The 14,876-nt window shown below is 27.9% G+C and overlaps 1 protein-coding gene across 3 annotated transcripts; it reads left to right on the forward strand.

The window, feature by feature from the left end:
* Positions 1-7,391: 7,391 nt before the first annotated feature.
* On the forward strand, positions 7,392-11,159 carry LOC115708844 (uncharacterized). Of its 3 annotated transcripts, none has more exons than XM_061112123.1 (8): positions 7,392-7,633; positions 7,746-7,938; positions 8,039-8,148; positions 8,645-8,723; positions 8,806-8,873; positions 8,985-9,051; positions 9,887-9,973; positions 10,886-11,159. In XM_061112123.1, exons 1-8 carry the CDS (start codon positions 7,421-7,423, stop codon positions 10,891-10,893), a joined length of 825 nt encoding a protein of 274 aa, XP_060968106.1. In that variant the 5' UTR covers positions 7,392-7,420; the 3' UTR covers positions 10,894-11,159. The 3 variants fall into 3 exon arrangements, with proteins under 3 accessions (XP_060968106.1, XP_060968105.1, XP_030492723.1); XM_061112122.1 differs by lacking the exon at positions 10,886-11,159 and adding an exon at positions 10,144-10,858; XM_030636863.2 differs by lacking the exon at positions 10,886-11,159 and having other exon boundaries at positions 9,887-10,164.
* Positions 11,160-14,876: the final 3,717 nt, after the last annotated feature.

Below are 14,876 nucleotides of genomic sequence, written 5' to 3' on the forward strand. Positions count from 1 at the left end.
TTTTAGAGTATATTTTATTTCATTTTAATGTAAATTTCGAAATACATTAATTTCAAATGTAGATATTTTGAAATTTTTAATTTTGAAAATTAGATTAAAGTTGAAAATTAATTTATTAATTAATTTTAGATCACCTTTAATCAAGTAATTTTTCATTTATGATTTATTAAAATAAATAGACTAAAATATATTATATTTTTAATTTAAAAATCAATAATTAGGTTATGAAATATTTAGATAATTATTTTCTAAGTAGAATTTTGGTATTTTTCTACATATATTTTATTAAATAAAAAATTAATATTTTAGTTGATTTTTTCAAGATACTTAAATATTAGATATTTTTCAAGAAATTTAATTAAATAGGAATATTATATTTATGTTAAAAATTAATTTATTTATTAATTTTAGATCAACATAAATCAGAATAATTTTTCCAGATTTATTTTATTTTATTGTGTAAATCAAAAGTGTATTTTTTTAAAATATAATGAATTTCAAATTTAATTAGATATATATTTATAGAAAATTAAATTTAAGTTGAAAATTAATTAAACCAACTTAAATTAAGTAATTTTCATAATATATAGTTTTTAGCGTTATCAAGATCCGAGCCTAGATCTCCTTCTCTCCTTCGGGTTTTGTTACTACCGTCTTCCGCACTATGATAGAGTACTTGACTTACTATGTGTGGGCATGGCACTCTGTCACTATGGGCCGAATAGGTTGAAGAACAATGAAGGAGGGTTTGAATCACTATAGAAGGTGTCTCTCATCTACTAGTTGTCTGACAGAGAAAACTAGGTTTGATTTGGTTGAAGGCATTAGTTGGATGAGATGAGAGCATCATGTTCCTTTTATAGTATTTCAACTAGAGCTTAGGTTTGAATTATACGGATTAAAAAAGAATAAAATATTGGGCAAAAATCACTAGAGTTGCTTGCCACTAAAAGGACCAATCTCCAGTTACAATTTTGCCACTTTATTTCAACCAGTTATTCTTCTTTCAATAATATTATATTTTTCAAGTCAATCCTATAAATGCCAAAACTATTTATTTAGTAATTATAATTACTTATCAAATAAAATTGTCATTTATATTATTTATTAATTAGACCATACAAAGTCTCTTAATTAATAAATTAACCCCAAAACCTCTTTTCTTCACAATTAAGCCCTTACTTAGTAAATATTCAAAAATAAGACATAGTCTAATTTTAGAATTATAATTGATTTATTAAAACCAATTAACTGAGTCTACAAGCAGTATTATCTCAACTAGTGAGGGGACTATGGGCCTATATAACCAAGCTTCCAATAAGTAGTCTAGAATTTACCAAGTAAATTCCCTAACTTATTAATTCTTCATTGCACCACTATAGATTCGAAATTGAATTGTACTCTCAATTATATAGAACGCTCTACATGTACCATGATGTAGATACGTTATGATTATCCATTGTTACAATCCTAATAGTCAAAGATCCTCTATAGATGATCTACACTGAAAAGGGACAAATTTACTGTTTTACCCTTCAATGTATTTATATCCTTAAAACACTTAGCTGCCTATAAATGATATTTCAGTAAACTAATATAATTACTGAAATGAGGCCTCAATCATTTATCTCTATCAAGCCAAGCTCGAAGAAAATCATCGCTTCACTTCTAAATACTTATAGAAGCTATAGATTTCATATCTACGATTAGCGCTCCCACTCAATTGAACTACCATGTTCTCAAGATGTAAGTATCCGACAGAACCATTGGTTAGCTTTCACGAACAACTTGAAGAACATAAATAATACAGTTGAGTTGAACCTAACCATATCAGGATTAAGACCCATAGACCTAAGATCAACTAGTGATATTGACTTAAAAAGATATAACGGTAAGTTTATGATATCTTATCCAAGATAAATATCAGTCCAATCCAATGTATACTCCATACATATGATACTGGTAAACTTTGCTAATGCCTTGAAAATGACATAACACTTATCCAAGGTGTAAGTATACCTTATTGTCGATTATCATGTTAGTCTAAATCCAATGAACTGGCAAATCATGAGAATTAAACTTTTGAATATATAATCATGATTATATTCCACCGTGTTGACGACACTATAATCATGAACAAATATATATATGTTCTAGACTTCATAAAATTTATACATCAAATATAATTATGAAATAAATCATGTGAACCATGCAATATAAAACGATTATGATCTTTTATTAATTAGTAAATCTAATTATATTGAAATGGTTTTATTTAGGACAGAAAGCCCAACATTAGCTACTAGTGCTACTTCTTGACAAACACAGATGTAGTTGCCAAATAATAAAGAATCCAGTACCCCAAGAGAAGTAAACATATATATAGAAAAAAAATTTACAATATCAAAGATTTTCTGAACAAGGAGATGTAATGGTGGAGAAAGTTTGTATTGAATACAACCTCTCAGATCCTATTACAAAGATAATACTACATACTACACTTGATCTAGATATCAAGGTGTTGAGATTAATTAAAATTCACTTTTAGTTTATATTAGTGCAAGTGGGAGTTTATTGGGATTTTATGCCCTAAATAAAACTCATTTCAATATAATCAGATTTACTAATTAATAAAATATCATAAATTATTTTATGTTGCATGGTTCACATGATTTCTTTCATGATTATATGTTTAATGTATAAATTCTATTAAATCCAGAACATATAGTTATTCATGAATATAGTGTTATCAACACAGGGAAATATAATCATGATTATATATTTTAAAGTTTATGTCCTGTGATTTTTCAGTACACTTGATTTACACTCACATGATAATTAACAATAAAGTTTACTTATACCTTGGATAAGTGTTATGCCCTTTCCAGGACATTGGCAAAGTATGCTAGTATCAGATGTATAGAGCATACATCGGACCAGACCGATATTGACATTGGATACAATATCATAAATTTATTATTATATCTATCTAAGTCAATATCACCTAGTTGATCTTAGGTCAATAGATCCTAATCCTGAGATGGTTAGGTTCGATCTAAACTGTGTTATTTATGTTCTTAGAGTTGTTCGTTAAAGTTGACCAATTAGATAGGTCCAATACTCATATCTTAGGAACATGATAGTATAATTGAGTGGGAGCGCTAATCAATTTATAGCTTCTATAAATACATAGAAGTAAAATGATGATTTCCTTTGAGCTTGGATTAATAGAGATAAATAATTAAGGCTTCATTTCAGTAACTATATTAGTTTACTAAAATATCAATTATAGGTAGCTAGGTATTTTAAGGATAAAATACATTGAAGGGTAGAGCGGTAAATTTATCCCTACTCGATGTAGATCATCTATAGAGGATCATTGATTATTTAGATTATAACAATAGATAATTAATAATGTATCTATATCTTGGAACATATATAGCGTTCTATATAATTAAGAGTGCAATTCTGAATCTATAGTGGAGTCAGGAGGAATTAATAAGTTAGAGAATTTATTTGGTAAATTTTAGATCTACTTATCGGAAGGTTGATTATATAGGCCATGGTCCCCACACTAGTTGAGATAATACTGCTTGTAGACTCACTTAATTGGTTTTAATTAAACAATTATAATTCTAAATTAGACTATGTCTTATTTATGAATTTTCACTAAGCAAGAGCTTAATTGTGAAGAAAAGAGGTTTTAGGATTTATTTGTTAATTAAGAGACTTTGTAAGGTCTAATTAATAAATAAGTAAAATGATAATTTTATTTGATAACTAATTATAATTATTAACTAAATAGTTTTGACATGTATAGGATTAAAATTAGAAAATATGACATTAGTGAAAGAAAAGATAAATTATTGAATAAAATGTCGAAATTGTAACTAGTGAGGCCAACTATGTATGGCTGACCACTTAAGCAATTTTTAGCCATTATTTTATCTTTTTTAATCCACATAATTTAAATTCTAAAACCTAGTTGAAATACTATAAAAGGAATAAGATGACTTTCATTCTCATCCAACTCTAATAACCTAGTTTTTATTCTTTGTCAAACAATTAGAAATTGAAAGCCTCCTTCTATAGTATTTTTGAGAATCCTCTTTTTCTTCTTTATTCAATTCAAATCCCTAGTGAAGAGTACATGTCCACTCATATGAAGTCAAGTACCCAATCATAGTGTGGAAGATTGTGAAGAATCTAACCAAACTGAAGGAGAGAAGATTCAGCTTCAGATCTTATTATTAATCTGTGACAGAAAGGAACAAGGGTTAGAGATCTGAATGGAAGGAGTCATTATTATTCTGCTGCCTTCAATGTAAGGATTTCTCAATCTCTTATGTGTTTATTTCATCGTAGTATGAAATTCATATTTATGACATTAGACTATAGAGTTATAGTCAATATACATATTAATAAATCTAGATCCTGATAAAATAACTTCCAACATTAAAAATCGACGCCTCCTCGTCTAATTAGTCTTTATTTATTTATTAATTTTTATATAAATATTTTATAGTCATAAATTAGTTGAAAAGTGTTAAGCGAAAATTTAACATTTTAGATAACAAAAAAAGGTAAAATATTATTTCAGCTATGTCAAATTTATAACATACGATTTTATTAACTTAGGTGGTCTTTAGTTTACTGGAATGTAATTGTAATAGTACAGTAGAACCTCTATCCAAGAATACACTTGAGACCAAGTAAATTATATTCTAATTGGGAGGTTATAACTAAATAGAGTTATACTAGAAAAAAAAAATTAAAAAACCTAAAAATATCAATGTAACAATAATAACAATAAATAAACATTAATACTATATCATAATAGAAATATCTTAAAGTAAATATAATTTCATACATGTATTATAATTTAAAATAAAATTATTAATTTTACATAGATAAATTTACAAAATACATGTATATATTTTATTAAGATGTAATTATTCTTATATAGAGGTATACTTTGTTAATACGGGACTTAAAAAATGTATAACTAATTACAATTTAGAGATTATTCTTATTTATAACTGGCCCAAATCAGGACTTGATTATTTTATAACAAATTAGAGGTTATTCTTGAATAGAGTATTCTTAAATAGAGGTTCTACTTGGTAATTGTAATCCTCATTTATGAGTCAAACCCATGTAATGTAATAAGAATTCATACAAGTGGTGTAATACTCATTACAATGTAGGATTACAAAAGTTACAAGGTCCAACCAAACATTGTAATTGTAATCTTCATTCCATTCCAATCTTGATTACACCAAAACAAACATTAAGTTGACCTATCTAAAATTATAAGAATAATCTTTTAATTACAGTCCTTTAATTTAAAAACAAATATAATTACCACATATTTAATTATAAAAATTAGCAGATAATTAATACTTTATTAGTAATTTAATTAATATTTATAATTATATGTGCATTAGTAAAAAAGAATTCATATTGTAAGAGATAGGTTGTAACGTCCTACTAATTTAGGCATGCTACAATGATTTCTTTTAATTAATGTGTATTTTTTTGCTAATCAAAAGATTTATTGGAAAACATGATTAATTAAAATAAACGTATAATAAATAAACATAAAATTATACAATTTCTGGATCTCATTGTTATTTTACAACTATTTTTTTAAATCTATATATTTATATAAAGGAAAGAAAAAAAAAATAAATTATGTGACATTTTATATGATTTTCTTTTTATTTTTACTAATTTTTGAGGCTTTATCATTTTGTGAAGAAAATCTAATTATAAATATTTTAAAAACAATCCTACATTATTTAGAAACTATTTTTTTATGTTGTCCTATATAGGATTGGACAACATCCAATCCAATCTAATTGAACCGAACCGATCTAATCCAATTACAAAAAATTGAATATCTAATTACAATTAGATTAGATTAGATGATAAAAGTTGGATTCTAATTGGATTGAACCAGTTATGGAATATTAATCAATTCCATTTATATACATTAAAAAATTATTTATATTAATTTATATAATAAAAGCAATAAAAAATATATTATTTATATTTTTTATGGTCTTTTTTGTTGAACTTGTAACACTTGTAACGATGATAATTGTACGGAGTATTAAACTTAAATAACTGGTGATATTTAATTTTACGTATTTTTCTTTATATTTCTAAATTAATATTAAAATTTAGGCGTGTAATTAGATATCTAATTAAAAAACTGATCCAATCCAATTAGTAATTGGATCAGATTGGATAGATTTTGAGGTCTAATTTGATTGGATCAGATGATAATTTTTTAAATCTAATTACTACTTATATTAGATCGAATGAGTAAAAAAAAGATTGGATTTGATCATATGTCCAACTTAGTCCTATATAGTATAAATAAGTCTATTAATCTTTATTTTTATTTGTAACAAAATTAATTTTTTTGTCATATATAATCTATCTATCTAAATCTGTATATGGGCGCACTCTTAATGAGTATTACCCATGAATGACTAATATTAGAAAAATTTGAGTTTTTATGATTAATTTTTCAATTTAGTTAGAAAAATTTCTCATTTTTACATTATGTGTGCTGGGGTTGTTCCATCAGCTGAAAACAAATAATAAAAATAAATTTTTTTCAGCAAAAAAATGATAAAAAAAGTTGAGTTTGACTTAAATATTTTTCATATAAATATAATTTTGATATAGTGTAAAAAAAGTATTTTTTGATATATTTTTTTAATTAAGTAGCTAAATTAAGTATAGAAATTCAAATTTCTTTTTTATTGTTCACCATCAGATCAAAATTTAATGGTTTAATATTTTTAAAATTAATATTTATATTTAAATTTGTTTAGTACCATCAATGAGTAATACGTATTGAGAAGTGTTTCTTATAGTTTTATAATATATCCATGTTACAGTAAAATTGAAAAAAAAATGCAAAATTTCAGTAGTCAATGTAAAAATCCCTTATATTAAACACCAATTTTTTATTCTAAAAAAAAAAAAAACACCAATTTTTTATATTTTTACGTTTAAAGTTTTTTTTTTTTAAAATATTTTTACGTTATTTTATAAAAAAAAAAAAGAAAATTAAATAAAAATAACAAAAAAACAACATAAAAAAAATATAAAAAAAAATAAAAAATTAACAACAAAATAATGAAGGTACAACATAAAAAAAAATAAAAAATTAACAACAAAATAATGAAGGTACAACATAAAAAAATACACCAAAAGAACGTATTTTATGTAAATAAATTGTAAAAAACCATAAAAATATTAAAAACTCTGTACAAACCTTATTTTTGTTTTGTTTTATTTTTATGTTTTTTTTTTTTTTTAATTTATTTAATAAAAAGCCGAACTTGCTGTTAGGATTTCTCTTAAAAAAAAAAAGTTTGGGTCGATCTAATCGCGCGCCAAAATGCTAGTTAGACAGAGCGTAGTTCCCCTTTCTCTTGGGACTTTCTTCAAACACCTTCCCATTCTTAGGCCAACGACGTTTTCTCCACGCACACTCAAACGCAGAACCTTATCCACCTCCACAATTCTCTCCTCTTCCTACTTCGAAACGCTAACTCCCACCCAGAAGGATCAAATCCATCTCTACGTTGACGTTCTTCTTCAATGGAACCAGGTCAATCTCTCTCACTCTCCCTCATTAGTTTTATTTAATTATATTTAAAAGAAGAGTACTCGGAAATATGTGATTGGGTAAAACGAACATTTACGATATCATTGAATTGCAGAAAATGAATTTGACAGCCATTAAAGAGGTTAACGAAGTCATGGAAAGACATGTGGAAGACTCGCTTGCTGTCGTACCTCCTATACGAAACTCTTACATCTCTCATTGTAGCTCATCGTGCAATAAACTTAACCTTGTTGATGTTGGGAGTGGTGCCGGTCTTCCTGGAGTTGTTTTAGCGATTGCTTGTCCTGGTAACTGTTGGTTTCTATTAGGTCCACTAATCTTTTGGACAAGTTCTGCTCTTCTTATGGAATCTTATGATATTATGTATTATATGTGTTTGGAGGACAGGTTGGGAAGTTACCCTTATGGAGTCTATGAAGAAGCGTTGTGTTTTCTTAGAGCATGTGGTTGGTCAAATTGGTTTGTCAAATGTTCAAGTTGTAAGAGGAAGAGCCGAGGTACAGTAACTTAAGCCTTAATTACATGGTTCTAACTTCTCAGAAATCATTAAGTGATGTTCTCTTTGCTTTATATGTATAAATATTATGAAACTAGGATCCCTGCCTATCCCTACAACATTTCAGGACCAGGAAACTATAGAAATTGTTAAGGTATCTAGGAGGGACTTGAACCTCAAATCTTTTGAGCTACCCACCCCTCTTAGCTTTGTATGAAATCTAACTTCCACCCAATATGGGAATTTCACAAATATTTTTGTTTTGCATGTTATCTGTACTAGAAAGATTGTTCAAGTATCTCTTCTAGATAGTCAAATGAAACTAAGCTCTCTCAAATGGAGTTTATTTGCTAAAGAAAAATTGGCATTTTACATTAGAAAATACAGAATGAACATGCATGTACTTATATGCACTTTTTGGAACCTTTAGATTTAGATATCTTCATCAGTGTCCTTTTCCTTCAGACATGAATGTTATTAGCTTTGTTATAGGACAGGATTTGGGCCAGAATCTGTTATTTAGAGAGCAATTTGATGTAGCAGTGGCCAGAGCAGTTGCGGAAATGAGAATCTTAGGTAATCATAAAACACAATTGTACTGGTTCCCTTTGTGTATTTTACAATAATATAAATCAGTTTTTCGTTTAATGATGGTCAGCCGAATACTGCCTTCCTCTTGTTCGTGTCGGTGGCTTGTTTGTAGCTGCCAAGGGCCACAATCCTGAGGTGTGTTTATATTTTAGAATAACTTCATCTTGCTTTTTCTACACTATTTATTTAATTTAATTTAGCTAATGTATCTAAAAGATTAATTTCTGATTTGACTTGCTTGCACAGGCAGAAGTTATGAATGCAGAGAGAGCAATTGGAACGATGGGTGCATCCATTTTGCAAGTATGCTCTGGTATGTTTGTACATGTGAGAAGAGCCTAACATTTATTCCTTAAGAGTTTTATAGCTGCTGTTTAGTTTTGGGGTAATGAAAACAGAAGAATGAGAATGAAAATAAGAATAGAATGTAATTTTATTTTCAATGCGAGTAAAAGGAAAAATATAAAAGTAGGAATGAAACTTCTTCTCACTTTTATATTTTGGTATTAATGCAAATAGTCGTTCCTTCTATTTTTTTTGGAGGAATAACCATTCCACCAAACTAGTGGAAAAGTCATTCCTGTATGTTAAATTGTAACCAAATAAAAGAATGAAATGCAAATTGAATATTTTTATACCATTCTCTTTCTTCCATCCAAGCATGACTTGGGGATTTTTTGTCTGCCTTTTCCAAGCAAGGCCTTTTTTTTTCTACCAGCAACTAATTAAACAACATGATTTGCTGCCATTTTATAAGGCTACTAACTAACAAGTTATTCATTAATTATTTTAACCGTTTAAAATTATCTAGTGCTCAGTATTCTGAATGATAATAAAATTTGATGTTGCTTGGGCTTATGGCTAAATATTAAATCATGTTGTTTTGACAAGTTATCAAATAAAAAGGTTTTTCAGTTTTTTTCCTCTTACAAAATATTTGGACTCTTTTAGACTTAAAATGCTTGGGCTTATGTGTAATATTGTCATGTCTGCCTGATTTCTCCTTGACTTAAGTATGTAGGTTAGATTTCCTTAATTCTAAGATGAGAACTTCATACAATTCTTGAGATATTGCTCGGGTTATTGCCAGACTTTTATATAGATGCATCGAAACAGCTTCTTTATTTATATTCTCCTTTTCTACTCAGTGGAATCTCAAAGTCCACATGGACAGAGAACAGCCGTTGTATGTCTGAAAGCACGTCCCACACCAAGAAAGTACCCTCGTGATCCAGGTACACCAGCGAAAGTTCCGCTGTAAATTATTTGTATGCAATTTTTTTTCTTAAAAATAATGATATCTGTATCTATTTCTTTCCACCTTTATTAACCTTTTTTATGACAATTTCTAACCTGAAGATCACAAGTTTTTTATTTGTAATGTGAGTAATTGTAAATGAAGCAGTGGAACTTACCTTTTCATCAACTATATTGGGTGGTGAGCTTTACATGCATTGTTCATTTATTCGTCCATATTACTACTTGTGGCAAAACAATGCTTATTGGGAGACATTGTTATCGTGTAAGGTAAAGAAAAAGCTAAATGATTGAGAAGAAAAAGCTATTGCCACTTTGATTATCCATAATAAGTGATGCTGCAAAATATGAGTGTTAAATGGACCAAAATGAGGAAAATAAGACATAAAAACAGGAATGAGTTCTTGCCCTGCTTGAGAAATAACCTGAAAACTATTATTGGTTGTAGTGTTCCTGATTATGAACTAGGAATAGCAACACTGCATGACGACAAAATTGTTTCACGAAAAGTTTTGCATATGAATGAGTAAATGTGTAATATATTTCCAATCATTGAACCCTAAAATTAAGGGCTGGATGACACATGTTTGGTGTCAAAGAAGCATACTTTAACATAGAAGACTGAAAATTGATTAGATAAATCATAGAAGATTTGCTCGTCATCTTTTTAATATTCCAGGAAATTATGAAAGGTTGAGTAATGTGATTTCTGGTTTGCACATGAATAATGGTCATATACGAATTATTTAGTTGTTTAATGTATACATTAGTTTCTGATTGGTTCTAGTTTGCTAGTTTTGTTTGTCTTTGATAATATCTTTGATTATATATAGCGAACAAGTACAACTGTATCTTAATATATACATATATCTATATTCATGCCTTGTTAGATATATGACCAAGATCCGCATTTGGCAACATTATTGGATTCCAGCTATTAAGCTACTCCACACGGTTTAGGTCTATCATCCATTGTAGCTACAACAATAACTCTTATACATATAAATGTATACATATATTATACGTACACGTGCCTGTGCATCAGAGGTTCATAGACTTATTTTACTAATATGTTCCACTTTATGCCAAATATTCTACTGGGATATTTTCTGTGGTTTCGAAGCACAAAAAGGGCCAGTAATTCAATTACTTTTCTGGCATTAAAGAAACAACCTTTTCTTAATATAAAATTCAGAAGATAAAACGTTTTTTCAGATAAATCTGTAATATCACATGCATAAGGAGTTCTCTACAACCTTATTCACTTTCGAGCTATATATAGGGAAGGGGGGAGTGGAGGGTAGGTTTTGCTTTTTCATTTTAGTAAACTAGTCATTTAATTCGCCTAAAATAATATAAAACTAGTAATTTAATATTTTGTAGGGTATAGAATATTAAATCCATCAGTTTCAAATATATATATATTTATATATATTTATATATATATATATATTTATATATTAAAATCATCTTCTACCTTTTCTATGTCGGGTGTTATGAATTCAACATTCTTTGCATATGTAAATAATTGTATGTTGTCAATGGCATAAAAGAAAAAGACATTTACCTAACTTTCCTATAAATATAAACAAAGTTAAAGCCTATAGAATTGGAAAGGTTAGATTATAGATATGTTCTTTTTATCAAGGAAAAAAAAATTCACTATGGATATGTTTTGATTAGAGATTAATGGATTTTCTTATATTAAATGAAAATATTCATTCAGCAAAGAAAATTACTATAGAGTAAGCAAATCTGATATAAAAAAGTGAATGAGCAGCATTGGGTAAAACCGCATTCCTTAAATGGCTGAAACATTTTGGTGCCGTTTGGTAACATTTTTGTTTTTTTAATTTTTTAACTACAAAATGAAAGTACAATTTTTGTTTTAAAAAGTTTTATTTTTGAAAAATAAAAATGCGTTCTGTAACTATTTTTATATTTCAATTTTAAAAACAAAAAACAAAAGTGCGTTCTGTAAAGTTCATTTTCATTTTTATTTTTTGATTTTATTTAAATCGAGTCTAGGTTTGGGGTTGAATTTGGGTTCGGGTTAGAGGCTGAGTTCAGTGCCAGAGTCGTAGGAGAGATTTGGATTCAGGTCTGGTTGGAGTCTAAAATATTGATTAAGGAAAAAAAAAACTGTTTAAAAAAATATTAAAAGTGATTTTTTTTTTTTGTTTTTAAAATTTTGATTCTCAATTAAAAAATTGAAAAAATGAAAATAGTTTTATAATCAAAATAGAAAACTGATTAAAAAAGTGTTATCAAATGCCACCTTTATTAATCAAAACTTCCTTAGCTAAACAATGAGCAAAGACCAAAACGGTTAGTGCATGTTTGGCATCATAACTAAAAAACTTTTTTTTTTTTTATTTTTAAAAACAGAAAATTGTTTTTTGAAAACAATTTGGCTTGTTTGGTCTTGTTTTTTGAAAACAATGTTCAGAAAACAAAGTTACAAAAAACAAGAATTTTGAAAACAACAAAATATTGTTTTTCTGTTTTAAAAACAAATTCACTTTTGGTCAATATTGTTTTTAAAAAATACTAACCAAACATGACTTGTTTTTAAAAACTTCAAAAACTATTTTTTGTTCTCATTTCTAAAAATAATTTTTTGAAAACAAAAAACAAAAAACAATACCAAACATGCTCTTAGCCTCCTATGCTCATAACAGAAAACAACATAAGAAAAAGAGTAAAAATATGTGCACAATTTAACATTCTAATAAATAAATTGGATATACTTATAATACAATGATATACATTAAATTTATTTATGTCTATGTTTAAGTGAAGATTACATCATTTTTAATTGTGTGATGGGATTAATTACATATAATTATATCTAATATATAATTTGAGTAGAGTATTGTTATTTGATACCTTAAGATATCTAATATCACTAATGTCTTATAATTAGTTAGTAGTTTTTCATATTATTTATTAAATTAAAATATGTGAGACTCAATATTAAAATACACCGATAGCAATGTATCACTTCTTGTGGTGCTTAGCACCTTAAGGCTATGTTTGGTAGGAAGAAAGGAAAGTAAGATTGATGGAGAGGATAGGAAAGATGGAGAGAAGAAAGGATGAGAATAAAAATAGCTGTCCTCATATATTTGGTATTAGGAGTGGAATGGAAAGGATGTAGAAGAAATTAATTGTTAAAATTATAATATTATTTTTTAAAGCATAACTATTTATAATTTTTCTGAAGACAAATATGACATTTTATATATTGTATTTCTTCTTTTTTTTTTATTCCTTCACATTTGGAGGGATTGAAAAACTTGAATTTAGAGGGAGAAAGTCTCCCTCCACTTATCCTCTCCCTTACCCTCCCCTTCTTACCAAACAAAGGATTTTTCCTCTCCATTCATCTCTTTCCCTCCATCCCTCTCCATCCAGCCTTCCTTCCTTCCTACCAAACATAGTGTAAGGTACCCCTTAGCATTTCTCATTCCTCTTCCGATTTGCTAATGGATATGATTTATAACACCACAGTCTAGGGGTATTCATCCAATCTGTTATACCCGATTTTGAGAAATAAAAAAAGTCAACCTTGCGACTTTGTGTTACAAAAATTATTAAACCACTGAAGTGTACGTATCAAGTAGTACTCACACAGGTGAGGTCGAACCCACATGAATTAAAATTGACTACTACTAAACTAGACTTATGTTTCTATTTTGGTTAAAAAATAATCTTTGAAAGAGAGTGGTAACAATTGATAGAAAATCAAAGATAATGATAAAAGTTGTTTAATTATGGATGAGAGATTAAGGATACGAATTTAGTTGTTTCAAATACCCAACTGTTAATGCTATTAACTATTCTTCTTTCTTTAAGTGACGACATGTTATGAAAATAACCTAAACACTTTTTAGATCATAAAGTTCCTAAACTATATACCATCTATTGCATCTCTAAAATAGAATAACATATAATTTTCATTAAGAAATAATCTAAGGGTCACACAAGCTATGTAAATACTCTTATTTCACATCAAAACCTATGTTTGTTCAATTTGAGCATTCCTAATATTCACTTTTTAAATTTCATATTAAGATCATAAATTATGTTAAAGGTGATCAATCTAAAATATGTATATAAAATGAATATGAAAAAATCACAAGAACCGAGAAAAAAGAAATAACAAATCACATTAAATTTTAAAATAAAATCATCCAATATTCATCATATCCTTAACTTGTGAAATTAGTTCATAATCTCAACATTGAAATTTATGTTTAAGCTAAAGACAGAATAAAACATATGGAAATTAAAAGGAAGAGAAAAAAATAGGTGGAAAACTTGATCAATTCGCCACGCTTGCTCCAAGAGTCTTCTTATTTTGTTTCTAGGTTTCTTTTTTGAATGAGTCCTCTCAAAATTTGAAACCTCCTATTAAAATTCAATTTTACAACTTAAAATTGAGAAAAGACGAAAATATCCTTGTCCTGTATGGAGGCGTCGCTGCAACCACATACAGTCTCGTCGCGATGACTGTAGTGAGTTGAAAACATTGATTTTGCCAAAGTTCCTCGCCGCGACCATGCCTTACCCTTGTTGCGGCGATAATTAGTTGCGACCAACAATGAGCTCGTCACGGTGAGGCTTCAAAAATTCAACATGATTTTTCACCGATTTCCAACTCATCTTATCCCTTCGATAGTTAACTAATTTTGCACTTTAAAATCTTGGAAACTTGAAACAAAGAAAAACAAGCGTAAAACTGTCCAAAAAGTAACAACTAAGAAGAAAAATAACTCTACAAAGTGATCCAACAATTATGCTGAAAATAGCCTATTGCTTTGGCCAAGACTTACAAAGGCCAAATAAGTTAAGAAAATCCTACTTGGGGGCCCCATG

The sequence above is a fragment of the Cannabis sativa genome, chromosome 3, assembly GCF_029168945.1.
Source record: "Cannabis sativa cultivar Pink pepper isolate KNU-18-1 chromosome 3, ASM2916894v1, whole genome shotgun sequence".
Taxonomy (NCBI): domain Eukaryota; kingdom Viridiplantae; phylum Streptophyta; class Magnoliopsida; order Rosales; family Cannabaceae; genus Cannabis; species Cannabis sativa.